Source organism: Tachysurus vachellii, chromosome 15 (assembly GCF_030014155.1).
Source record: "Tachysurus vachellii isolate PV-2020 chromosome 15, HZAU_Pvac_v1, whole genome shotgun sequence".
NCBI classification, from domain to species: Eukaryota; Metazoa; Chordata; class Actinopteri; order Siluriformes; family Bagridae; genus Tachysurus; species Tachysurus vachellii.
In genome coordinates, this window is record NC_083474.1 from 16,915,221 (window position 1) to 16,942,876 (window position 27,656).

General features: G+C 36.8%; 1 protein-coding gene across 1 annotated transcript in view; it reads right to left on the reverse strand.

The window, feature by feature from the left end:
• Positions 1-27,656, reverse strand: part of clstn2b (calsyntenin 2b) — a 202,137-nt gene that overhangs the window by 55,668 nt on the left and 118,813 nt on the right. The window contains exons 4-6 of the mRNA XM_060888779.1: positions 18,220-18,428; positions 16,203-16,352; positions 6,332-6,517 (exon numbers count right to left, since the gene is read on the reverse strand). Of these exons, the coding sequence (XP_060744762.1) occupies positions 6,332-6,517; positions 16,203-16,352; positions 18,220-18,428 (545 nt within the window). The remainder of the gene's footprint in view (positions 1-6,331; positions 6,518-16,202; positions 16,353-18,219; positions 18,429-27,656) is intronic.

A 27,656-nucleotide genomic window follows, 5' to 3' on the forward strand; every position in this document is an offset into this window, starting at 1 on the left:
AATACTGATGCTGAAGAGACGAGTCCATTTCACAAAGAGTTGCTATGACTTTTTTTTAATCCTGCAGCTTTGCTCATTAAAATCAGTGGCAGGAAGAATGCCTTTAAGGAAAGCAAACACAAATATCTATGTACAATCACCGCTCTTGGTTACAGCTAACAACATTTACTTAGTTTTGGATTTTGCTTTAACATCAGTCACAGCCTATTTAAGGAGAAAAAATAAAACGGAATGGAAACCAAATAGGGTTAGGGTTAGGGTTCAGGACAGATTAGTCCAAAGATGCTGCTTAATTTTCCATCCTCGTGGCTCTGATAAAAGTTTTACACGGAATACAAATAAGAGTTTTATATTAATATACATGCTCCATATAATCAAAGACTAATAATAACAGATTATAGAGAATAATAACAGATTTTTAATATGCTGTTATTTAACAAAGAAACACATACAGTATACTGTTTATTTTACTCCTGGAAAAAAACATGTAGGTGGATTTAGACTGCAGTTGATACGAACAATATTGTACTTAAGTCTCCAGTGACTTCATCACTGTATAAAATTAAAAAAGTTATATAATTGCACATTTTTGACCATATATAATCCAGTTATAGAAAGGAAATATCATATAATCACACTATTCAGATGAGGATGGGTTCCACACTATCCTAGAAGAGACTGGTCTCTTCCTAATATCATCTCAGGGAATTTTTCCTTGCTACTGATGCCTCTGGTTTGCTCACTGAGAATAAACCGGCAAACATTTATATCTTGAATTTATATATGTATATGTATATGTATATATTTGAAAGCCTTTTTGTGACAATGTTCATTGTTAAATGTGCTATACAAATCAATTGAAACTGAAATGAATGAGATTCTGGTGTCAGCACTTCTGAGGACAGAAAAGCTTCCTTAGAGTCTCCATAACATAACGCATCCGTTTTTTGTAATTCGAGAGAGAAGAAAAGTCCAGAAAATTATATCTCTTATTATAGCTGCTATAATGTAAGTGAGAACAGGGACTAACATATTTTGTGGACATTCCATGACAGTCAAAAAAACTGAAAATGAATAAAAAGCATAAAAAAAATATTTACATCGATGTACATTAGCGTAAGACGAGTAACACATGAAAGGATATGCTGTTAAAGGACCACGTTTTTAGATTTTTTCTATGATAAAAGGTTAAGCTCTAAGTGTTTTATTGCTGGCATTAAAAAGCTCAAGGAGAAAAAAGAACTGAGTAAAAAATAGAATTTGAAAGTTAATTAAGTTTAGTCGGGTACTTCATGCACAGTGCTTTAAAGGAGTGAGTTATAATGCAGGTGCATCTAACAATTTGAGCGCACTTATTGCATACTCAAAAAACTAAACTAATCCATCTCTTTCTCTCTCACTCTCTTTCTCTCTCCCTCTCTTTGTCAGCTCTACATTCTTTTGCTCCAATTTGGTGCCATTTTTTGCTGGTATCCTTGGCTGGTACAATTCTTTTCATCCTGCATGATGACACTTTCCACTGCAAGGCACAAACACACATGTCTTTTTAATGTGTGATACTAGGTGAGATATCACACTGACAGCCATAAGCTCTCCGTGGACTCAGACTGAGCTTCCTGCCAACAGCTGTGAAAGCTAAATGTGCTTCATTGAAACAGAATCATGTGCAAACTTCTAGAAAGGAAAGTTGAAGGCTCGTTCTGGCATGGCGGCTGAGGAACACAAGGAAGACGACAGGGAACCGAGGTCCTAATTAACCACAGTCATTAGCACCTGCTAGTGCTGACTTTGCCAGGTTTAGAAATATTGGCTGTCATATTGTTGGTACAAGCGACACAAAAGCTGTCACATTTTATATACCAGGTAATTCTAGTGATATGACTGTGACATTTGAAGTGATATTGGCATGCAAAGTGTCTCATAGCCTGCAAGGTTAGCATCAGGGAGACTGTGTGTGTATTGAAACCACAATTTGAAAGTCAGCTATTTATGTACATATTAAAGACGTATTTGCAAAACGTCTACTGTCAGCTGAAAAGAAAACAATACACTCTTACAGGGAAATCCTTGTATGTTATTACGTGATGTACCATAATAGTCGATGTTTCAGATAAAAACATCATCAATGCTGTTCGAAGTTGTTTTAGATGCCTAGAAGATTTTCCTTCGGAACATGCGCAGCAAGATAATTTATCCAACTTAAATCACAAAAGCCATTTATGATTATATTTTATCTTAGTAATTTGCTGTTTTACACTTTAACGCTCACTGCATCTGACATTAACATTTCATTTACTAACTCTCCTTCCTTAAACTGCAATTCATTTTTTTTTCTTCGTTCGGAAATGCGGCTTCTATGACATTTAAATTTAAATTAAAAGAAGCCTTTACTATCACCACATATATATTACAGCACAGTGGAATTCTTTTCTTCTTATATCCCATCTGAGGAGGTTGGGGTCGAAGGGCAGGGGCAGCACCCCTGGAGCAGAAAGGGTTAAGAGCCCTACCCACTTTCCCAACAGTGGCAGCTTGGCAGTGCTGTGGCTTGAACCCCAACATCTACTGAACAACCCAGAGCCTTAACCGCTTGAGCCACCACTGTCTCTAAAGTCAATAATTTTATAACTCAGTTAAAAATATTAATTCAATTCAATTTGTATTATTTGTATAGCACTTTTAACAACTGACATCAACTGTCTCAATGCAGATTTACAGAAGTATAGAAAGAAAATAAATATTGGAAAGCAACATTAAGTTGCTATATATCTCTAACGTCTATCCCTAACGAGCAAGCCTGAGGCGATGGCGACAAGGAAAATCTCCCTGAGATGATATGAGGAAGAAACCTTGAGAGGAACCAGACTCAGAAGGGAACCTCATCCGCAATATTATATTGCCTGGGTTGCCAGATTTAAGTGACTGAATATGAGTGACAGGCAAAAGCAATATGAAAACACATAGTTTGCTTTAAGAGTCCATTCATCAATGTCTTGGGTTGTATTATGACACAAAAACATCCACTCAGTTCAAAACTAACAAGAATTTTGAAAAACCGATGTAAATGTAAATGTAAATGTGTGCTAAGCGACACATATCAATTTAGAATTGTTTTTCAGAGGAAGCCCAAGTCACCAGCAAAGGACCACTAAAAACCGAGAGGAAGTTTTTCAGAGGAAGCCCAAGTCACCAGCAAAAACCGAGGACCACTAAAGGTCCAAAATATACTGTTACGTCTTAAATATTCTTCAGCTCGGCACTGTCCATTTTGTCCATTTTTTCCTTACGTGATCCTCCCTAACATGCATATGTATGAGGCAGGGAGGTGTATTTTGCAAGACACACTGTGCATTTAGTCTTGTAAGTCAATTTCAGTAGTAACACAGAATGGACAGAATGCAGCTTGACTGCACACAAAAATTTGGGAAAACAATTTCTTGCCTCACTCCCAATGATCTCTTGGGATTTTTACACACACAACAGTCTGGAGTTTATACAGAATGGTGTGATAAAAAAAAAAAATAATCCAGTTCTGTGGTAATGAAAATACCTTGCTGATGATGAAGGTCAGAAGTTAATGACCACTATTTTTAGTAACTCGATCACTTTTTATAAATGTTCTGAGCTGAAATGCATCTCAGAAAACACAACAGATAGATCCATGATGATGACTGGCAAGAGACAAGATCCACTTTTGTAAGATAAGAACTGGAATCTGAGGCTACAGTGTGAACAGTCATGGAAACTAGCTTGTACATTCAGGATGTACTGTTGGATGTAAAATGATTAAATGAACACATTTAAAAGATGTTGATGATGCATTTTTGGGATACTAAGCTTTTTTTTCTTACACAAGTGTCATGTGTCCCATTACCTAAAATGAGTCTAATACACCTTCTTGAAAAACTACAAATCGAACAGTGCATGATTTATTTTTGGAAAAAAATCCACTAAAACTCATTTCCAAATTCCAAGCGGTCTTAGTGATGACATTAAGAAGAGAAAATCCGGCTGTGTGCCTGGTTAAAACATGCTGTTCTGTGTAGTCCCTTCCGCCATATCTAATGAATAAATGATACCATTTCCATAAAGATTTAGTCAGAGCAGTTAAATATAGACCAAAGCAATTTGCCCCCTTTCTTACACGGACCTCTTATGCTGCTTTATTAAAAAGTCCATGAGCAGAATTCAACAGTGCTGAGGTATAATTAGTTTTACGTAGTTTAGTTTGCTTTCTGTAACATTTAGGTTATTGGCTTTCACAGGAAGTTGGAGAAATATCAGGGTTTGGAAGAGCTAAAAAGTCATGGTTCAAAACAAACTTGTCTCATTGGTCAAAATGTCAGTGGTGTACATTCGAATCAGAATCAGTTTTATTCGCCAAGTGCACACACACACACACACACACACACACACACACACACACACACACACACACACGCACACACACACGCACAAAGGAATTTGTTGTGTGTACAGGAGCTCTACTAAACGTTAACCCGAAAAAATGTTACACTAGATTAAAAAAAAGTAGACAAAATATATAAAAATATAAATAATATACAAAGGTGCAGTTGAGTTTTTTACATATGTGCCTAGTAATTACTGTATATTACAATTGTGTATACTGTACGTTTTTATAATAATAGAAAATAGAAATAGAAATATGTAATTACAAAGATTCAAGTGAGAGAATCTTGGCAGACGTTTTTATCCAGATCGACTTAAATTGATCTCATTTTATACACATATAAAGGGGTTTAATGTCAGCCTAAGTTACACTAAGGGAAATGATGTACAGAAATTACAAAGTTTTATCTTTAATACTGTGGAAATTTTTATCTTCAAAGATCAAAGTGAACATTTTGTCAGCATTAAATACTGACGGTGAAAAAAATGGTTAGCTAGATTAGATTTTTCCTTTTCTTTAATTTAATTTCTTTATTTAACCACTCCTTAGTAGATAGAAAAAGGATTAAAAGTTATCGTAAGTTGTAACCTGTACACTCTGGCTGGGAATTAACCCACAAATCCATAGCTTATGCTGCCTTCACTTGGCTTTATTGTAAATATGAGTTTCCCACTGGGACCCTGCACCACTCAAGTTGTTATTACGACTGGGAAATCTGAGATGATTCTGATACTTTAGTGACTAAGATAGTAAGAATCTTAAACATTTATCATAACACATTTATCATCTATTTTTACCCCTTGGAAATAGTTTGTATTGAACCAAAATTCCATTTTCCCCCAGCAAGCTAGCCAACTGAGTAATGCGTTATGGCGTCATGGTTTCACGTACTTTTCGACAACAAAACATTACGACATACTCGTAATTACCACTTCAGTAATGCGAAGTAGGATAATTGTATTAGCGCATGAAGCCAACATTAGACAACAAGAGTAAAAATACTACATAATACTTGCATGTTTTTTACTGCAGTTCTCAAGCCCACTCTCAAGGATGAGTCATGATATGTATTTATATAAGATTTTTGTTCTTGTTTAGAATAAACTCAACAAATGTCCTGAATTGAACTCTTGCTGCTCGTCAAAAACACATCAGCTATTTTCTGTTTCATTTTCCAAACCAGTGAGTGAGTGACCTCTATCTTGGAAAGCATTTAACGGTTCAAAATGCTTTTGTCAAATCGCATCAGTAGCCAACAATCAGCAACTGGGTTGTGAAGTTTGACTTTAACGGGACAGTTTAGCTGAATACATACCAGTGTTACACTAGTGCTTACATTTTTATAACCTTTAAATTTAGTTTTGGACTGTAAACTTTGGAAATGATTCTGATTTTTTATTTTATTTTTTTCAATATTTGCAAATCACATCAATTGTGTAGAGATTATCAAAGCAAACATGGAGTTCTTGTCACGTTTTATAACTCAGCTTTTGAACCTCAGCTTTGTATTCTTTTTTCATGATGTTCTTTCTACAACTCATTGGTTTGTCTTCCACTGGGGAACTTGACTGCAGCTGTAAGTGCTATACTTCTCAATTGATTTTTCTCAAAACTTCCTGTATTTACGGTTCTTGCACTCACAGTTTTTATCAGCTGTTCCAGTGTTCCGTTTATATATGAAATGATGAAAGTTTCTGGACAAACAAATCCTGACATATCTGATACACTCTGACTCACTGTGACTACCCTGAAGAAAAAATCTTTCCGCTATGATCACAACTTAAATTTCTGTGCCAATCATCAGCTCTTACTGCGAGTATTATCCAGGACAGATAGTACAATTTTGTACTGTGCTTGTCACTGCAGTAAAAGTCACATAGTTTCATTTCACTATCAAAAATATAAATGTGTTGAACTCACCGCAGAGTTTCTGCAGAGATTTCTCCGAGTAGGTCTCTCGATCGCAGCCTTTCCCGATATGACCGGTCTGTAGCTCAACAGTGGTTCTGACCGAAGACACCGTGCCCTCACACGTCTCCAGGTGCATCTTGGGAAATAGTGGTTTACTACCCATACCTGGCTCATAGTCCACACGTTTACTCCAACCTAGTATGAAAGAAAAAGAAATTAAAAAAGACAGATTGCAGTATATTTAACAAGCAAGATTCTGGTACATCAAATAAAAGTGATATTGCAAGCTAAATTAATGATCTCTTAGCATTAGGCATGCATCGCTCATTATGTATGCTATATATAGATATTTATTGACGTATAGTGACAGTCACTACGGCTGTGAAGGCAGCTTTTAGGCATGCATCTGTGCTTTTTCTACAGACATAAGGACATACTGTGACCTTAGTATTATAACATTTTATCTGGACGAATGGTGTTTTAAGATATGGGGCATCAAAGTTTTGACATTCAAGCTAGCAAATCTTAAAATGCTAAAATTTACATTTACTGCACAAGAAGGTCTACGCCCATGAAGCTGAAAATCTACTGAAAATGTACATGTTTAGTATGATCGAATTTACATCATCTAAGCTTTGAGACATTTTGACTGTAGAACAAACACTGACATAACATTGATATAAAATTATAGCTCCATAAGCTAATATACCGTTTGGTTTTATCTCTTAATCTCATTTCGTAACTAATAAATCATATAATTCATTAGTGAAAGAAATTTGAAGGTTATTAATACCACATGATGTAAAATACACGATATTTAAATTTTTAATAGGTGAAAATTTTAAATACAGTAGAAACTCTGTTACAGGTTTCTGTGCCACCACACAAACGCATCTTAAATGTCTGCTGGCTGACCTTCAGCTCCAGTCACACAGGAACGTTTAGTTTATTAAGAACATGTAACTGGCTAATGTCGGTAATATTTAATGTTAATCTAAATGCTAATGTTAGACATTGGAATGATCTTTCGGTTGTGCTAATGACTTTCTAATGGCTCTGAATATTTATATATTCTAAAGCCAGTGAGAATAGTAGACCAATACTTTATCTGTTTTTTACATTTGCTTTTTATTACCACCTTGGAACATCTATACCTAAAAAATCCTTGTCCCAGGCTCGCTATACTGAGGCTTCGGCTCTGTTCTTTTCTGTCAGAGAGCAAATATAACATGGACTTTGATTAGCCAAGGCCAGCTACATATACTGTATGTTGCATTCACATTGGATGACAGCTGGCTGGAAGATTGGTACTGTAGATCTGATTTTAGCCACATGAGAAGAATTTGCTTAATTTATTTTTATATAGTTATATCACCGTTAATCACATTATATCATGTACACTCACCGGCCACTTTATTAGGTACACCTGTCCAACTGCTCATTAACGCAAATTTCTAATCAGCCAATCACATTTCAGCAACACAATGCATTTAGGCATGTAGACATGGTCAAGACGATCTGCTGCAGTTCAAACCGAGCTTCAGAATGCGGAAGAAAGATGATTTAAGTGACTTTGAACGTGGCATGGTTGTTGGTGCCAGACGGGCTGGTCTGAGTATTTCAGAAACTGCTGATCTACTGGGATTTTCACGCACAACCATCTCTAGGCTTTACAGAGATGCCATCGCCTTGTTGATGCCAGAGGTCAGAGGAGAATGGCCAGACTGGTTCGAGCTGATAGAAAGGCAACAGTAACTCAAATAACCACTCGTTACAACCGAGGTATGTAGAAGAGCATCTCTGAACGCACAACACGTCAAACCTTGAGGCGGATGGACTACAGCAGCAGAAGACCACACCGGTACTAGTAAGGTGTACCTAATAAAGTGGCCGGTGAGTGTATATATATATATATATATATAGATTCTGAAATGTGCATGCATTAACTCAAACTCACGCTGCTTATTAATATGGACGGCACACTAAATATAAACCTATTTTAAGTCTTCCCCTCAGCAAAATTTTATTATGGTTGTTCACTCTCACACAAAATATTTGAATATTTGAGGAGTTTGTGGGTGTGTGTGTGTGTGTGTGTGTGTGTGTGTGCAAGATGATTATGAGCTGCATTTATCACACCACATTTAAAAACTGCGCAATGCTGAAAGCACCATAGTTAATTTAACAGTTTACATTTATCACAGTTTCTAGTTTAAATCATCTCAACATAAGTCTCTGTAAATGCTAGTTACATATGCAACTGTTAATATATGAATGTTGGCTAACTCTCATGGGCAGAGTGAAACATCTACATGTGTGCTTGTTGTGAGACCTTCCATTGAAGTTCCGTACTGACATATGCCATATATGAAAATATAATCGCAGTAAATATCATCATACAGCAACTTTTCCTTCAAACCTTCCTGCTGAGCTAGGGCAGTGTGTGAAACGCTTGGACAATGTATTCCAACAACACGACTCAACCCTGAGAGGTGTCATCTATACTCAACATAGGGAGGGTGAGGCTGACCTTGCAGAATCTGAAGAATGTGTTTGGTGATTTCTAGGAAGCAGCAGTAGAGACTGGACTGGAATGGTACACCTCAGAATAAGTCAAGCGAAGAGGAGATGCTCCTTGCAGGGTCTGGATGTCCAGTCCGTGGAGCAACCACAACAGTGTACAACCTGATCTTACTTTCAGAGCAACTGTAAAGTTGGTCAGAGGATCTGGCAGCTCTCAACCATTAGACGTAACACCACAGGGTGTAGATCAGGTTGCAATGTTGTAGACTGATTGATTCAAGGTCAGTAAAATAATTCACAAATTCAGATCCAGATGTGTCCATGTGCAGAAAGCCAACACTAGGGGGTACAGTCCAATTGGGAGTTTATATTATTTATATTTATATGTGTGGTAGCTTAGTGTTTAAGGTGCTGGACAACTAATTGGAAGGTTGTGAGTTCAAATTCCAGAGCAAGGCCCTTAACCATCAATTGCATAGTTGAATAACATGAGATAAAAAATAAAAGTAAGTTGCATTGGATAAGGGTGTTTACCAAAATGCCATTATGTAGATAATTATTAATCAGACGATTTGACTCGACCCCCTCACTAGTAGCTAACAAACACCTTTATGACAGATGGGGACTTGTCTCAGTTTAGCAGACCGTGGAGACCTGTTTTTATAATCCTCAAGAAAAAAAAATCATTAAGTCCAGCCATGTACACTAGGAGCTCTTGTGTTTAGAGGTATTTCCTTGACTGCTGGATTTCAGACCTTAGTTGGAGATAAGGTCTGAGAAGCAAATTCCAACAGATCTGTTTAAGGAGGACGCCTTAATGTTCCAGCCAGCAAAGGTAATGTGTACTAAGGTCTCATATGCCATCTTGGAGCCACATTGGTCTCTGTGGCCTAGTTGCTGAATTCTGCAAAAAGTGGCAATAATAAGTGGTAGACGAAAGGAAGAGGAATGGTCTATAAGCTGAGAGCCCATACCCAGACCAGAGTATCTTGTCCCAATAGACTGTCTGGCTCATCCAGAGAAAGCTAGCAGTGTGCTGACTTTGCACATGCTGCCTGGTTAAATCTTAACTAGATCTAGGTTATCATCTTGGGGTGCAGACTCCACAGGTTTGGACATGTGTGCTGACTCGACAGTGCATACAGTGCATCTGCTGCAACACTGTGTAGTCTCAAAAAATCACTTGCTCTCAACAAGGCTAGTTGTAAGTTGACCACCAGAGAAGATTCTGTTCAAGGCACAACACAAAGATCTGTCATGTTTGTTTGTGCCAACAAAATGCCAGCGCATGTCACAAGTGATGCATTATTGTCAGTAATTTTTAGGGAGTTATGAGTGAAGCTGCATTCAGCCCTTTAACAAGCCACACATCTGGGCTCAGTCCTTCATCAGTGTGTATCGAGGGAGCACCATTCTACTTACACTCACAATGCCTCAAGCTCTGCTAGCCAGTTAGTTGGCAGAGACTGTAGCAAAATTGAAGGAGAAAAACACAGAGACAGGAATCAGCACTGCAGGAGAAAATGATCAGTAATGCTGCTCACTGTGAAGTTTATAGAGTAGCAGATTCAGCAATAAACAGCATATAGTGTGGAAAGGGACATGATAGACACAATGCTTTGACACAAGCTCCACTAGCTCTGGATTGATGCATGGAAAAGAGTAAGAGGATACTATTACCACATTTGGTGGAAATGACAGCTACATCTCTGTCCATGGTCATAAGCAGCTATGTTCAATAGTTCTGTGTATGAGGCAAGACGAAGAAAGGGAAAGAAGACTGTTTTTGGGATGATGAAAGGTTTAGTTCACAGGAATAAATAAAAGGCCTTACTGTTATTACTTCAGCTGTGAGAGAAATGTAGGCAAACTTGTGCTTTGCTCATTCACACAGATAACTGCTGTTGCTTTAGCCTTTTTTTAAAAAAAAAAAAAAATCAATTTGCTCACATACACAGTTGAAAGTTATTGTTTTAGTTTTATTACTAAAGTCCCAGGATTTTTATGCTGCTGCACTTTAATGCAGTATTACTTTTACTCTGTGATGTTCCATGAGTCCACAGTAATATGCAGTAAAATCTTTAGGACTGGTGTGACTGGGCATTTTTATTTACCATTAAATCTGGGTTTGATGTCTGAAGATGGAGTTCTTTAAGGAAGCTTTCACACTTGCAGTTTAGTCCAAAATAAAGCACGGTTCCTATGGAAAATTGTTACTATGGAAGCTGTGATGCGGTCCAGGAAGTTCTGTGTGGTTCTGAACCTGAAACTGTAGGAGGTGGTGTGAGTTCGGTTGCGCTGGAACTCCATGAATCCGTGAATACTCGAGTCTGTGCTTGTTCAGGAGGTAAAGTAACCATCGTGTATTTTAACCAATGATGATATCATTATGTTTCACATCACACATGTAACATAAGTGGCAGGGGAATGTTGTAAGACACAGAAGACCTGAGATGCCTTACTGCACATAATAATGAGCACAAAATAATAATGACAAGAGAAAAGATAGGGTGAGTCGATATGTTTCTGCTCTCTATAGACGCTTGTGATAATGGAAGGTGAGCGCATATGTAGCAGGGTTTGATAGAATCAACTGAGTCTGAAACCAGACAAAAGCTGCGGGAACACCAGGAACAATCACACTCGGATTCTGTAGAAAGCACGCCCAGTGTGAAAACCACTTAAGTCTCACTTTTAAGGGAAGCTTTTAAGTACCAATTGAGCTTTATGGAGATTGCACACATGCCTCAAAAACCCATGTCTCATGACTCTAAAAAGTCAATAAAACATTCATTTATTCGTACATTTACATTCAGTAACATCTTTCTCCAGGCGGGAAGCCAAAAAAGACACATGCTTTCAATAATACGCTATTTCTACATAATCACTTTCATCAGATTGCAGAATGAGGCTGAAGTCAATTGAATATACTAATCATATGTGAAGCATATTTTCATCTAAATCACTTCTAAATTACAATTATGCCTTTTTGTGCATGATAATTACGGAGTAATCAAAGCAGACTATGCGTCAAAGATGAAAGCGATTTGACTTTACTACAATCTGTGAAATCCGTCTCTCCATTTGAATAAATAAATAAGTCATATTGTGTCAAAAATCTACACAAGCAAGTCTAAAACTTAAGTTTCTATTGAATTTTTTGTAGTGAGTGTGATGCTTTGCTGCTCATCTTGCAAACTAATGAACAGAAGTTGCCACAGTAGTCTTGTAGATGCCACGCAAAACAAAAAGCCATTAAAGTGAAAGAAATAACATATGTTGTGTGACACAATCAGCTGTCAATTTGATTCGTTATCAAACACACACAGTCACGAGGAAGGTGCCACACACAGCTTTTGTAACACATCATAATTTTTTTAATTTATTTTATTTAAGTGTTGCTGTGGCTGTTAGTCTGTGTAGTCTGAATGTGTGCATATATGCATCTGTGTTTGTGTGGGTGGGTGTGTGTGTGTATGTGTGTGTGAGTGTTGGAAATGACCAATAATTCGCATTCACATAGATTACAATTATGAAAATGCTAGTGGTTCTCATAAGAGGCCAGTAATCATTCAGCAGGGATTAAGATGAAGCTGCTCAATTAATTTCAGACACACACACACACACACACACACACACACACACACACACACACACACACACACAAACACACACACACATTATTTTGCTCATACCAAAGTGTGTTTGATAGAAATCTACAGTAGCAGAGACAAGCAACAGCAGCAAGACACAGAAGCAACATGATCTCACAGACCTCAGAAGACATTGATTGTTCTTTCATCTTCATTCATGGCTTTATCTTGTTCAGGTGGTCGGAGTGGCAGCGGATACGAAGCCCGTCCCAGGGGTTAAGGCCAACAAGCAGCATTAAGTAATCAGTCAGGCAAAAATCCAGGGTGACTGCTAGTTAATAATTAACAGCTCCTCTATTTTGTTACAAATAAAAAAGACCACAGTCCCACCTACTTGTTTCCATTGGGTCACAGAACCATGGCTCATGAATTAAAATATAAATAAATAAATAAAATTCAGTGTGAATTGAACATAACTGCTACCAGTATCAAATGAGTGTCTTTTACGTCATTGTCCTTTAGTGAATTGGATTTTACATCAGCTGAATTGTATTCACGTTTTTTCAGATGCTGCTTTAGCTGAAAAAGCAGAAACGTGTCATTTTCAGGTGTCTCCTATATTGCTGCCATAAATGCTAGGGCAGTAGTTTGCAGCTCGGTGCTTAGCATTCACAGCCAAAAGGATTTCCATGGGTGACGTTCAATACAATGACACCTTTAAATATTGTAAACATAGCACATTTAGCATGTCTGCATTAGCATTTAGCACATTTAAATGTCTGAAGGTCACTATTATTTACATATGTTGGCCAAATTGGTAAGATTTCAAGAAAACCCCCAAACACTTTGAGTGTGATAAAATCATTTGCGTACAGTATGGAGAATTTCTACTTAGAAATGAGTAGAAAAGGCATCTTTGAATTATTCTATGCACTTAATGACATACTATTTGGTCTGCATCAAAACCCTTCTCCACAGGATAGCCGCTGCTGTAGCCTACAGAGAGTGTGTTCATTTATCTGCACATTTGTGTGTGTGTGTATGTGTGTCTATAGTCGAGAAGCTCACTTGGAATCCCTGCTGAATTATTTACTTCTGGTTATGAAGCCCAGCAGGAAACTGTTTACTCGCTACATACACGCTCGGTTTTTCTCCTCTCTCTCTCTTCCACTCTCCCTAATATAAAAACGTATTTTCACACTTCCGTTTAATTTACTAGGTCAGCTCAGGGTGAATGAGAAAACTTTCTTCTTCTTCATGGTTTATTTTAGAAATAATTAACAGGAAGTGCACTTCATAGGCTAAATAAAGCTTAAATTATGGAAGCACTCTGGGATACATTCAAATTATAGACATGGCTTACCTATGACTTGGTTTGCAGGAAAAACGCTGCTACTTCCCACATTCCCAAAGGGACATTTCACATGTATATCTATAATCTATAATGATGTTTACTTGTATGTACTGAAAAGTGCAGTTTGTGCTGAATTTTAAGCAGCCATGTGACATTTCAGTAGCCGTAGTGAAAAAAACGTTGTCTCAGAGGAAGCATGTGTTAGCATTAAGACGGATCACTGTTTTTTAGCTGTTTAATGATTTTAGATTAATTTGATCCTCCTACAAAACTACTACTGCTGTCCATCTGGTTTGGATTATTGTGATAATTACTGCTAGCATGCTCTGAGAGAAGGTTGGATTCGAGTGCAGAGTTTATTTTGAAATGAATGAGAGACACAAGGAGATTCTTATGATGGACAAAACCAACAGACGAACAATCAGCCATCAGTTCAAGTGGTTTGTCAATCAGCAAACAACACAGAGTTCACAATCCCAGTAGTGGGCAGTGATGTCTCAACAGTTCAGACCCTTCTCTGCTCCAGGAGCACAGTATCATGGTTGTATTTACACTCTGAACCCAAATTCCTAACAACTTGGGATTAGAGCTCCACCTTGATATAAGGTATATGTTACAAATAAAGGCTTCTTCTTCGTTGTGTGTTCAAAACCCAAACAGCAATCTTCAACTGTTCATTTGTATAAATGAGATAAATGTAAGCCGCCTGGATAAGAGCATCTGTAGTACTTTTAGAAAGTAAACTAGAAACTCAGAAAAGAACAAAACATACAGTATATGAGATATAAAGGCAAATGATTGTCTTCTCAGAAAGGCAAGACTTTGCAGTGAGCTCATGAAAACAACAGGGAGTTTATACACGGTGAATAAATGAGCAAATAATGAGCACTAGGTGAAAGCTGTCTAGTATCCTGGGGATTTTTGTGATAACGTGTGAAACGTGACACCGTGACTGCTGTTATGCTATATAAACTCTATTGATATTTAATTGAAGCCCTATTTGAGATTTATTCACCATGTTGCAGTGCACAAAGCCAAATTTCATCATGTCATCACTGCAAAAACTGTGCATAGAGAAATAGAGATGGTTATTTGAAGCATGGGTTGCCAAATTGGTTTAATTCTCTCTGGTAAATTTAAATGACAAATTCCTAATTGACTGAAAACATTTTCTAAATGAGGTCTAAACACAACAATATTTATTAGCACAAGGATATATGGTTCCATATGTAAATAGAGTTAAGAACGCAACATCAAGTTTTGAGATACAATCTGGCAACCCAGGTAAATATAAAGGATTTAAATAGGTAATGAAATGGAGTGTTTAAACGAGAAAGGTTCAACCTTCAAACAAAAAGCTAGAAGATTTTACGATAAACAATACAAGCATAAGCTAATGATCATTAACAAGTGAGACATCATGTGAGTAAAGTTCACTTTAATATTCGGCTGTATTTGTTTCTCAGGGCTTACATCTGCGTTATTGTGTTTTTTAGTACTTTATATAGCTCTATGACACTTTTTCACTATGCTGAGGGTTACAGACACTGATGTCATCCACTGCAACACTTTTGGAAAAGATCATGTAATCTACAGGACTATAATCTATAGTCTTTTCTGTAATGCTGTGTTTGCTGTGTGTTTGTCAGCTGATCGAATGTAACAGTGACAACGTAAAAAAAACAGACAAATGAAACCTTCAGCGATTTATTATTCAAGAAAGAAAGTAATTTCTTTTGAATCTGGGAATATTTACAATGCAAACATACACACACACACACACACACACACACACACACACACATTGACACACACATTGACACACACACACATACACACACACACACACTCACACACACATACACACACATTGACACACACATTGACACACACACACACACACACATACACACACATTGACACACACACACACACATACACACACATTGACACACACACACACACACACATTGACACACACACACATTGACACACACATACACACACATTGACACACACACATACAAACAGGTTTCATAGCTGTGTTGGTGTCTGTTTCAAAAATAGAAAAAGTTTACATAAGGAGTCAGAGGATATAAAAGGAAAGAAAGCTGAAGACAAAATAATGCTGAAAGAGCAAAAGAGAGTTAGAAATAATAAGTAGATGCTGGGAGAGGTATAAGAAATGACAAAAAGAAAAGGTGGCTTTCCACAAAAGTGTGTATGTGTGAGTGTGTGCGTCATCCAGAGAGGTGTGCCTGGTTTTCAGACGGTGTCAGACAGTCTGAATCATATTTCTCCACACACATGCACACACACACACACACACACACACACACACACACATACACACGCACACACGCACACACACACACAAACACACACACACGTGTTAATTGGCATCTCGTACCTTGCCAGCCGGGCTTGCAGATGGGTTTGACGTGAATGTGTACAGTCGCACTCCGTGTCGCTCTCTTCTGCCCACAGTCAAAAGCTGTCACACTGATCTCATAGTGTGACTGGGTGTCAAAGCTCAAGCTCTCTGTGTTCCTGATGTTGCCTACACACACACACACACACACACACACACACAAAGACACAAGATGTTGTACTAATTTCCCAATGCAATGATCAACTTAAATTGATTATAATAATATCCATGTATAGGTTAACGTCAGCGAGCTTCTGGACTGTAACCGTGATAAATGGATTTAATTGGGATTATATGTCATGAACAGCACTAAATAACCTCTTGGGTGCTTCTCTGACTAGACACCTCTTTACTTTGCCTCTTTTTAGATGGATGTTTCATACCTAATCTAATAATATGAGATGTAGTGTGTAGATTTACAGCCTATACTTCATTTCAGTTCACTAAAGGTTCAACGGAGGAAAATAGGGGTGGGGGTGTGTGTGTGTGTGTGTGTGAATACTTATGCACTTACTTATATCAGTTATATAATATTTCACCTTCCTTCCTTTTCTATTAAACCATTAAATAAAATCCTGACTGATGAAGTTTTACAGAAGTTTTTAATATGTTTAAAATGGCAAAAAAAACAACTTCCAACTTCCAGCAGGTTTCACCATCAGTTCCTTATGAGTAAGTGGAACAAATCAACCTCTCACTTTTTAAATGCTGCTCACTTTAGTAGCAAATACTACATGCCAGATAAATCCCACTGGAGAGTCCTGTTATCAGAACATATCAGATTTGAGGAAACATCATTTTGCCTTGCAGTATAGTGATCTTCACCTCCACCTCATCTGTTACTTCCTGATATCAGCCGTGTTTGCTGTTATCTCTCATATATAAGTGTGCTCACTTCTAGTCCAAAATAAAACTCTCGGGCTGCTTTCAAACCTAAAAATCCACTGAACCCAATCACAGCAGTATTTTTTCTTTTCAATTTTTTAGAATGATTGCATATAATAATTTTTAATATCAGAATTCTCATTCACGATTACTCATAAAGAGTCTTTTTCTACTCAATGGAATGGCACATGAGCCAATCAGCTGATTAATCAGGAAGGATTCATTACATGCTTCGAACATTTCAGTATTAACTGGCGTTCCATGGAAGCCCTTCCATCCATCCGGCGTCTCATCGAGAGTTTATTAATAAAAAGTTTCAAGTAAAATTCTACCACATGTAAATATTTAATATTAGCTATATATATTAGTGACACCACAGAAAAAAAATGTAAACCAAAGATGCTTAGAAAGGGTTGTTTCACTTGCACAGCTGATAATATTATTACTCTTATCCTTAAACTTGATAATCCAGGAATGCTCATTTTCCCATCTTTTTTAACCGGGAAATGTGCCAACATGAGTGAATAAAACGATGGAAAATGTAAGATTACAACAGATCAGGGATTAACACCCAAAATAAATTTCCAATACATAAGCATTAACATATTAAAATCATTTACTTTATTAGATTCAAACACTTTTTAAGCACTTGTCAACAAAACACGCTACAATACAGGTTTTCTGGGAAAAAACTAAAAAAAAAAAAAAAAAAAAAAAAAAAAATGTGTGTGTTTGTGAAGGGGTAAAATCTAGATTGCTAGATATTCATCCCTGTCATTGGATACACACTTAAAGGCCAAAGAAAAACAGCATCTGAGGATCTGAATCATGCAGAAATATCATTTATTCATGAAGCCATACATGTTACATAATAAGCCTAATGTTTTTACAATGCATTAATAGAGGTTCCATCTGTAGGTCTGTGTGTGCGTTTGTGTGTATGTGTGTTCTGCGTGACTCTGTGGGGTGTTCGTGTGCACGTGAATAAGTCAGCATGTGTACGCTGTGCCTGACTCTGTGGGAGTGCTGGTGTATGTGAAGGTGAGACTGTGTGTGTTCTGTCTGACTCGGTTGGAATGTTTGTGTGTGAATGTTAGCGTGTGTGTCTAACCGTTGCGGTCGATAGCGAATGGCGCGTTCTCTGTGACGATCTGGTAGTTGCAGATTTGGCTGTATTGAGGCGAACAGTCTCGGTCTGTGGCATCGACCTGCAGGATGCTGTCACACACTCTGCCCTCCTGCACAGAGCCTGAATACACGGCACTGCTGAACACGGGGGAGAACTCATTCACGTCGCCAACCTGCACGTGTACCACCGCTCTGAGAAAGAAAGAGAGAGAGAGAGAGAGCGAGAGAGAGAGAGTGTGAGAGAGAAAGAGAGAGTGTGAGAGAGAGAGAGTGAGAGAGAAAGAGCGAGAGTGTGAAAGAGAGAGAGAGAGTGTGTGTGAGAGAGAGAGAGTGTGTGAGAAAGAGAGAGAGAGAGAGAAAGAGAGAGAGTGTGTGTGAGAGAGAGAGTGAGAGTGTATGTGTGTGTGTGAGAGAGAGAGAGAGAGAGAGAGAGAGAGAGAGAGAGAGAGAGAGAGAGAAGGAAGAGGGTGAAAAAAAAAATCAGTTTTTTACTTAACATATGTTTTTAATGACCTTTGTGGCCTCAGGATTTTACAGGCAGCAAACAACAAACCTAAAAGAGCCTAAAAAGTGCTGAGAGTTCATCAGGACACAGTGTGCCCTGTGTGTCTCTTGTCAAAGACAGAGCAAAGGTATAGATAGAAAAACTAATTACAGGTAAACACATTAGGTAACAGACCAGTGACAGAACTGGACAAGACAGCGAAGAGAAGAATAGAACAAAATAAAAATAATGTTAAATATTTATACATTAGGAATGAAGTTATGAGTTCACAGATAAAGCATAGACATTTACATACTTATTTCTCTTTCACAAAGATCGGCTGTCAATTTATTAGGAACACTTGGCAGACATTGAACAAATAAACAAGTAAATGGTGTGTTTTAACAGCTTTACAAACTGAACTGGATTTAGATCAACTGTTATGTGTAGAGAGACAATTATGTGGACATCCCATATGTGGAAAAAGTGAAAACTGTGATAGGTGGATAATTAGAGCCTATACTTAGAAGCCTATAATTAGAAAAAAAATTAAAAGATATATATAAAAGATATTATCGAATATTTTACATGGTGTTTATTTTTTTTAATTTATAGACTGTTTAACTGAGAATTTATGACATTTAGTTTTCTTCTGCTGATGACCAGTAAAGTATTAAACCCTTTCCTTGGCACAAAGTGAAAGCTATGTGTTTGGCATTAAAGTATTTTATATACATTTTCCTCATATAGCTCAGACTAAGGTGTCTCAAACAAATCAGAGATTTTGCATGCTGTGCAAGTTTTATTTCTTTGATTTTTTTCTTGTGTACTGCTCATGCATTTCTTTTTTAAAAAAGCAAAGTAATCGCTTCATGAAAAAGAAAAAACAGACCAGGTAGCATGCATTGTCATGGATAATACCAACCATATCTGGGACTACCGATAATGAAAAACTGGTGCACAGGAGGACCGGAGAACAGCCACGGCTTAAAGTAATAACATCCAGCCAAGCTGGCATGCTGCAAAGACTATTGTGAAGTGGCAGCCACTGGAAGTGTAATATTAACTTGCGCATTTACACATGTCAAATATTAGGACAGCGGGGCATAAGACATTTTAAATATACATGGATTAAACATGCTGGGCTCAATCAAAAAGAGCCATACTGCTCATAACATTTAGTCATAGTGACTATGGGTAAAGAATATAAAAAGAGATTTGTGTGGTAACTTTGATTTGTTGGACATCTATTAATATATATTAACACTGATACAAACACTAATACGAACACTAGTCAGATCTAATACTAGTAAAAGACATGCTAAATACTTCTCAGCATGACTATATAAATAAACAGATCTACTTTCAGAAAAATGCTGAAATAATTCTATAATGTTCCAGGCGTCTCGCTGCGAGGTTATGCAGGGTGTACATGTGCATATGGACAAGCCTCCGAGGGTTGACTGACCTTGTCTATGCATCGTGTTTTAGGTTAAAGGATGAAAAACATGCAGAAAACTGTGCTGCCCTGGCAACATATTTAACTGTGATTTAAATATTTGCAACATGGTGTGCTTTAAAAACCTCTGTTAAGTCACTGTATTAAGGAATAAATCTGTAGAAGAAAAGTGCTGACGCTGGAGACAGCTTTCAAAATAAAGTTCATTAAATTAACATTTCCTCAGATAAAGCGCATTATACATTTACTGTATAGATCATATTCAATTCGATTTATTTGTATAGTGCTTTTCACAACTGAGATTGTCTCAAAGGATCTTATATAGAAACAGATTAAAAGTTTAAAGTTTAAAATCAATTATTATTTATCTCTAAAATTTTATCCCTAATAGATTTTAGGTGACGGTGGTAAAGAAAAACCCCCTGAGATGATATAAGGAAGAAACGTTGAGAGGAACCGGGCTCAGAAAGCAACCTCATCCTCATTTGGTTTATAATCGAGTGGAATTAAGCAACTAAGAGCTCCTGGAGAGGTTACAGGTCAGTGTAATGGGTTCATTACAGACTTAACACTAATTCCTTCCTGGAAATGTCTTCAAAAAAACCCGAGCACAAAGCTGACCAACACAATGGAAGTTGGTGTGACATCCTCCAAGTGGTGATGGTGTGATAGTCTGTAAGTGATTCTATCCTCAGTAATCCCATGAGTCACAGGCTGTCCATGCAGATCTATCCCAGCATCTTGGAGTGTACCACCAAGAATAACACTCTTGGTATTCGTTGAACACCAATAAGACCTTTTGGGTGCATGTAAACAGTACAGGAACATATAAGCTTGTAATTTGGGTGTGATTTATAGCCTTGATTTCACAAAAGAACCTTCTTCACCACACACTTTCTACAGTCACCACAGTTATTAGCGCCTTATTACATTGTGTCACAGTTCTGTTCCAGAAAGCATTCAAGTAAACAATCTTTTATAACTCGGTTGTTAAGATTCTGTCCTAGAGACTAAAAGCTTGTGAGTGTACATCTAAAGCTTCTAGTACTAAAACCTCAAACAAAACCTTTTAACTGCAACTTTTTGTTTTGGATAAAATGGTCTACCAAACAAGGGAATGTATTGTGAGAGAGATAGAAAGAGAGATATGTTGTGTGAGACAGGTTTATGGACAGTGAGTTATCCTGTAGAACTGCAGTAGTGATATCTATATTTCCTACTTTTAAAGGCTGTAATTCTGTAATCAGTCCCTTTTATTTTTATTTATTCTTCCATAAAACTTTCATAGGCCATATAGAAGAAGCCACACACTCAGAATGGAGACTGACATTTATTCATTCGTTCACCAAGACTGAGATCTCAATTTTATTAGGGCTATTTAAAAGTAATAGCAGGAGCAGCATGGTGGCAAGCAGGTAGCTTTGCCGCCTCACAGCTCCACGCTCCTTAGCTCGAGTGACTATGTGAAGAATTTCGCATCTTTTTTACTGTGTCAATGTACAGTAGGTTTCCTTTGAGTTCTCCCAAATACATTCTAATCACTTTAATTCCAAACTGACTGAATGAATTAAACTGCATCTATTTGTCACAGTAGCATAAAGCTCGACTGGTCCCACCATCTCTACAGGGTAAGAAGTCGGTATACAACAAGACTCTTTTCTGTTCCGGCACCGAGGTAGTGGAATGAACTTTCTCTAGATGTCTGAACAGCTGACTCACTGACTATCTTAAAACGACGGTCGAAGACCTACCTCTTCCTGAAACACTTAAACTAACGCTTACTGTATATTCCCTGTCTGTTTCATGTATATTAAAGTTAGGTATTTAGGTTGATGGTATCCCAAGTCTGAAACCTAGTGAACCAGTGTTAATGTATTAATTGATAGAGACTTCAAAGCCCTTTATATGTCGCTCTGGATTAGGGCGTCTGCCATATGACATAAATAATAATCCAAATGTAGATAAAGTGCCTAAAACTACAAATGTACAAAATACACATAAGTGCCTAAGCAAGTTTACACTGAGAAATCTGAATAAATGTAAGAAGTCGAAGACAGACAGTGTTTCATTATTACTGACATATAACTGACAGGACCAACATGGGCACCGATCTCCATTCTAAAACTCCAAGTCTTACTGTAAGAATTATACACAGTCCTGCATATGTTATTGGTCTTATTAGACTCTGTTCTTTAGCTTGTCTTCAGCCTTCCTTTTTCAGCAATGTATAAAACAAATTAAGGCAATGTTGCATTTTAGCATTGTTAGAAATATCACTAAATACTAACATTATAAAACTACCTAAAACTAAATTTCTATTTAAGATATTCTTTAATTATTTAATTAGAGCTTCATCTGCTGCCAATTAACCTTTATTCTAAGCTAGCTGGGTAATATAGGAAATGTTTTAAATATATTTGACCCATCTGATGTAATGTGTTTTATTATAACACACTTTTGATTATTATAGACTATTTGTTAGTGTTGCCTACTAATTATTAAGTTCAAAATCATATTCCAAAGTGGATATGCATGTACTCTATACTTGTATTTATTGGCTATTTTTATACTTGTTTTAGGCAGGTGTGAAAAAATGCTGTAAACAAAGAATGCTTTCAAAAATGGAAGTGTTAAACATTTATTTTCATAAATGAACAAAATGCAGTGAATGAACAAAAGAGAAATCTAAATCAAATCAATATTCAAAACAGCAGCAGTGCTTCTAGGTACACTTGCACACAGTTTTTAAAGAAACTCGGCTGGTAGGTTGTTCCAAACATCTTGAACTAACCACAGATCTTCTGTGGATGTAGGCTTTCTCACATCCTTCTGTCTCTTCATCTAATCCCAGACACACTCGATGATGTTGAGATCAGGGCTCTGTGGGGGTCGTGCCATCACTTCATGCTGGTTTGAAGGCAAAAGGTAGTAACACCAAATATTGATTTGATTTAGCTTTTTCTTTTGTTTGCTCACTTTGCATTTTGTAAATTGACAGAAATAAACACTCATTATTTATATTTCTGAAAGCATTCTTTGTTTACAGAATTTTTTGACACCTGCCTAAAACTTTTGCACAGTACTGCCTATATATATATAAACAGCATCTTTATAACATATATAGATATAACATAATATAGATATATCTATCTATCTATCTATCTATCTATCTATCTATCTATCTATATATATATATATATTTATATATATATAGATAGATAGATAGATAGATAGATAGATAGATAGATAGATATAAACAGCATCTTTATAACGTATATAGATATAACATAATCTATATCTATATTATGTTATATCTATATACGTTATAAAGATGCTGTTTATAGTAAAGGCCAATTTGAATGGCTCTGCATATTAATATTGCATATTAATGATTAAAACCATCCCTAGAAGGATCATAGGCACTGGATTAAAATGATGCTCAGGGGAACTTCAGAGCTCGATCAGCTGGACTGGGTATGTATTAATAGATAAGTGTTGATGTTTGTGTCTGGATCCGATGATGATGATGATGATGATGATGATGATGATGATGATGATGCAGGAGTGTTGATTGTGTCTACTTTACTCAAAACACTACACACTACACACACACACACACACACACACACACACACACACACACACACACACACAAAAGCTAAACCACATTTTAATTTGAACAAATCTCCAATAGAGCAGATTCTGCTTTTCAATCTCACAACATATGGCCCTGCTAAAGATGAACAAACTACCAGCTTTCTTTAATCTGTAACCTCAATCACTCACTCTGTGGGAGGCTTTTTTTTTGGAGGCTGAATACAACAGAAGTGAAAATACAAGCCGTTTATAGAAGTAAGAAATACAATGAAGAATAAATTACCATTTTATTTAGTAAACATTTAGTGTTGTGATATATTAATTGACACATATGTAGACCTCAGTAAAAGTGGTTGCAGACGTGTGTGTGTGTGTGTACGCGTGTGTGTATGTGTGTTAGTGCAGTACTAGGAATCAGCCTCAAAGGGAATAATCTTATCCGGATTAAAAACCTCCAAAGCGATAAGGATGTCTTCCAATTTCATTCCTCTCTCTTTTTCTGTAGATGGAAAGCAATGACACTTGGTAAATCCCCTCCCACCCCCCTTTCCCCCAAATACACAACACACAGAGAGACACACACATACACATACACAATTGCTGTTCCAGCCTCCTTTCACAGTCCTTCTCGTCTCTTTGTCAATCTGTCATGCCTGTCTTGTCTCTTCAACCGCTCACTCTTCTTGCTCTTCAAATCTCTTCTCCTTCATCTGTCCCTTTCCTTCCCATTATATTCATCATCTATTCTTTCACTCTCTCTTACACACACACGCACACACAAACATTATACAGCATGTATTTGTGTAAAGGTTTTGGTGTTAACACACAGTGACAGATGGAGAAGCAGGCCAGCAAAAATCCCTCATCAACATGTGTTTATATTTGTTTGTGTCTGTTCACTCATCCATTAAAGTGTAAAGCTCCAGTCAGCTCTGTGTGACACATTCAAGTGTCAGTCAATTTTCATAAACAGTCTCACAAGTACAAGTAGATGTGAAATGAGAAATGGCAAAAATATTATGCTGTGATACATCAAAATATACGACATAGGCACATTCTGACACACTCGAATAGCACAATATTAACGGGAAAAAGTGAAAAAAAAACCTGTTTAAAATTTGTTTAAAATAAATACTAGAAGGAACAAGAACTTGTAAAGTGAGTTGTCAGTAGGCAGTGATACATTGTTTATAAATTTTATCATATAATCAGACACTTTTCAGAAACACACAATTGTCCAGTCCCACTTAACACTCATTCACAATTTCCAAACAAACAAAGTCTACTTTAGGATTACAATTTTTTTTCACCCAAAATATTCATGTATCATTTCTTGATACATATATTGTGTGTGTGTGTGTGTGTGTGTGTGTGTGTGAGTGTGTGTATGTGTGTGTTGTGACAATGGTGCACACACCTCCACACCCAAACCACAGAAAATCACTTCTTGCCCCATTGAACTCACAGTGCTGAATAATCAGAGACGTTTCAGCACCAAGGACAGCAGCGCTGCGTGTAGCTGCATGCCCTCTAACTCCTTACCCTCCTGGAGGAGACTACTAAAAGAAGTCAGGCCCAGCAGCAGGAGAGAGGTAAGCTGTCAAGTAGGAAGTAACACGCTTCTTGTCTCTCTGCCTTATTTTAGAGTCAGCTGACTAGAAGATGAAGACGAGCCCCGATCTGCCGAGCCAAAGCCATGCTCCTGGGGTCCACCGTACTGCCCGCTGATGCCTCCAGCACTCTTTCTGCACCAGCAAAACCCCCTCAATCCGACACAGCTGCACCAACACTTGCGCAGTTTTAATAAAGAGCACTATTTTCCTTTAGGTCCCTGACACTGTGCCATTTCTCTGTCCCCCTTGCTGCAAGAGTGCTACAGTGTCTGTATATATATATGTACTTTTTTTTATATATTATATATAGAATTTTTATGTCATAGTGAGACTTTTGGGCTTTTGTCAAAAATCTGAACCTCCACAGCATATGCACAGCATACATAATATATACATAATTCATGTATATATGAATTAGAATGTCTTTATTGATTAGCAAGAAACGTACAAACAGTGTAATTTTGTCGAATTTAGCAAATATTCTTTGTGGTCCTATTGAGAATGACTATATATATAGTCTATACTATATTATATATTACATATACGTATATATAATTATCACATTGCCAGCTAGTGTTTTACCTTCTTAACATGGTCTGGGACCTGTCTTTTTTTTTTTTTCATAAATCACCGCAGTACTGTACATCCAACTGAAAACAAAAAACTAAATCTAAACTGTCATTAGGGAAATGGGTAATGTTCAGCATAATCAAGTTCCTTCCATTGCTTGACTAACGTTAAAGTTTAACCGTATTGTAAGAGGAAAAAACTGCTGAGTTGTTACTTTCAAGGATTTTTTTTTTTTAAATATCAGTATAATGTATGAGTAAGAGTCTTAATTTGAGGTGCAATCTGAATAGATTTGCCAGAGTTTTACAGCTGACTAGCTAGCACTGCTTAGAGGTTGAAAGTAAATGAGAACGTAAATGAAAGGATGCTAGTGTCATGCTCAGATGCAGAAGGAAACTTGACTGAGCCTGCAGAGTTTAGCGCTTGTTCTTGTACAAATATGAGCCTCATTTATCACTTCTCTTTTGATAATCATTTATCACTGGTACCCCAAAAGTACAATTAACAGCCGAGGTAGTCACATAATGGTGTGTAACAAATATTCTTTAAGGCAGTGAAGAAAAACAAGAAGAAAATTAAAAACTCAGTGAGTCATTACAGATTCGATCAGCATCTGTAAGTTTATTGTTAATTCGTTGCTCCAGTATCATTTTATCATTTACGCATTTGGGTCATAACTCATCGCTTGTTCTAGGTAATATTTACTACAAGTATTTCAAATAGCAAGCAACTCTGAGGCATTAAAGTGGTGGACAAATTTGACTCCATATAAAAGAATGAAAGAGGAGAGGCGAAAGAAAATATTTTTGGTATGTATTTGGTTATAGTTTATTTTGAATAGAAATACAGTAGACTGATAATATTATGTGCATGTAAATGCCATCGGTGTTTGTATAAGAGTGAGTCTATTATTCTCATTAAATCCAAAATTCTGTTTAAGAAATACAGGAGCTCATAAATGTGAAAAAATTAAAACTTTTGTAGAATAGATTTATATTGAATAGATTTTATATTAAAGCACTTTTTTTTTACTACTACTTAAAAAATCTTTAGAATTTTTTTAGGAAAATATGACTAAAAATAATAGATACATTTTTTGCAGATGTTTTGTGTGGTGTGTGTGTGTCTTTATTTGTATTTGTAGATAGATAGATAGATAGATAGATAGATAGATAGATAGATAGATAGATAGATAGATAGATAGATAGATAGATAGATAGATAGAATTTTTTGCAGATTTTTGTGTGGTGTGTGTGTGTGTGTGTGTGTCTTTATTTGTATTTGTAGATAGACAGACAGACAGACAGACAGACAGACAGATAGATAGACAGATAGACAGATAGATAGATAGATAGATAGATAGATAGATAGATAGATAGATAGATAGATAGATAGATAGATAGATAGATAGAATTTTTTGCAGATTTTTGTGTGGTGTGTGTGTGTGTGTGTGTGTGTGTGTCTTTATTTGTATTTGTAGATAGACAGACAGACAGACAGACAGACAGACAGATAGATAGATAGATAGATAGATAGATAGATAGATAGATAGATAGATAGATAGATAGATAGATAGTCTATCCTTACTCTGTCACTAATGTTAACAAAGGACAAGCTTGTATGTCTTTACATTATTTGCGCCTGGGTCCATCAGCTTTAGTTTAAATTAAATTATATGTAGTTATACAAAATTTCTG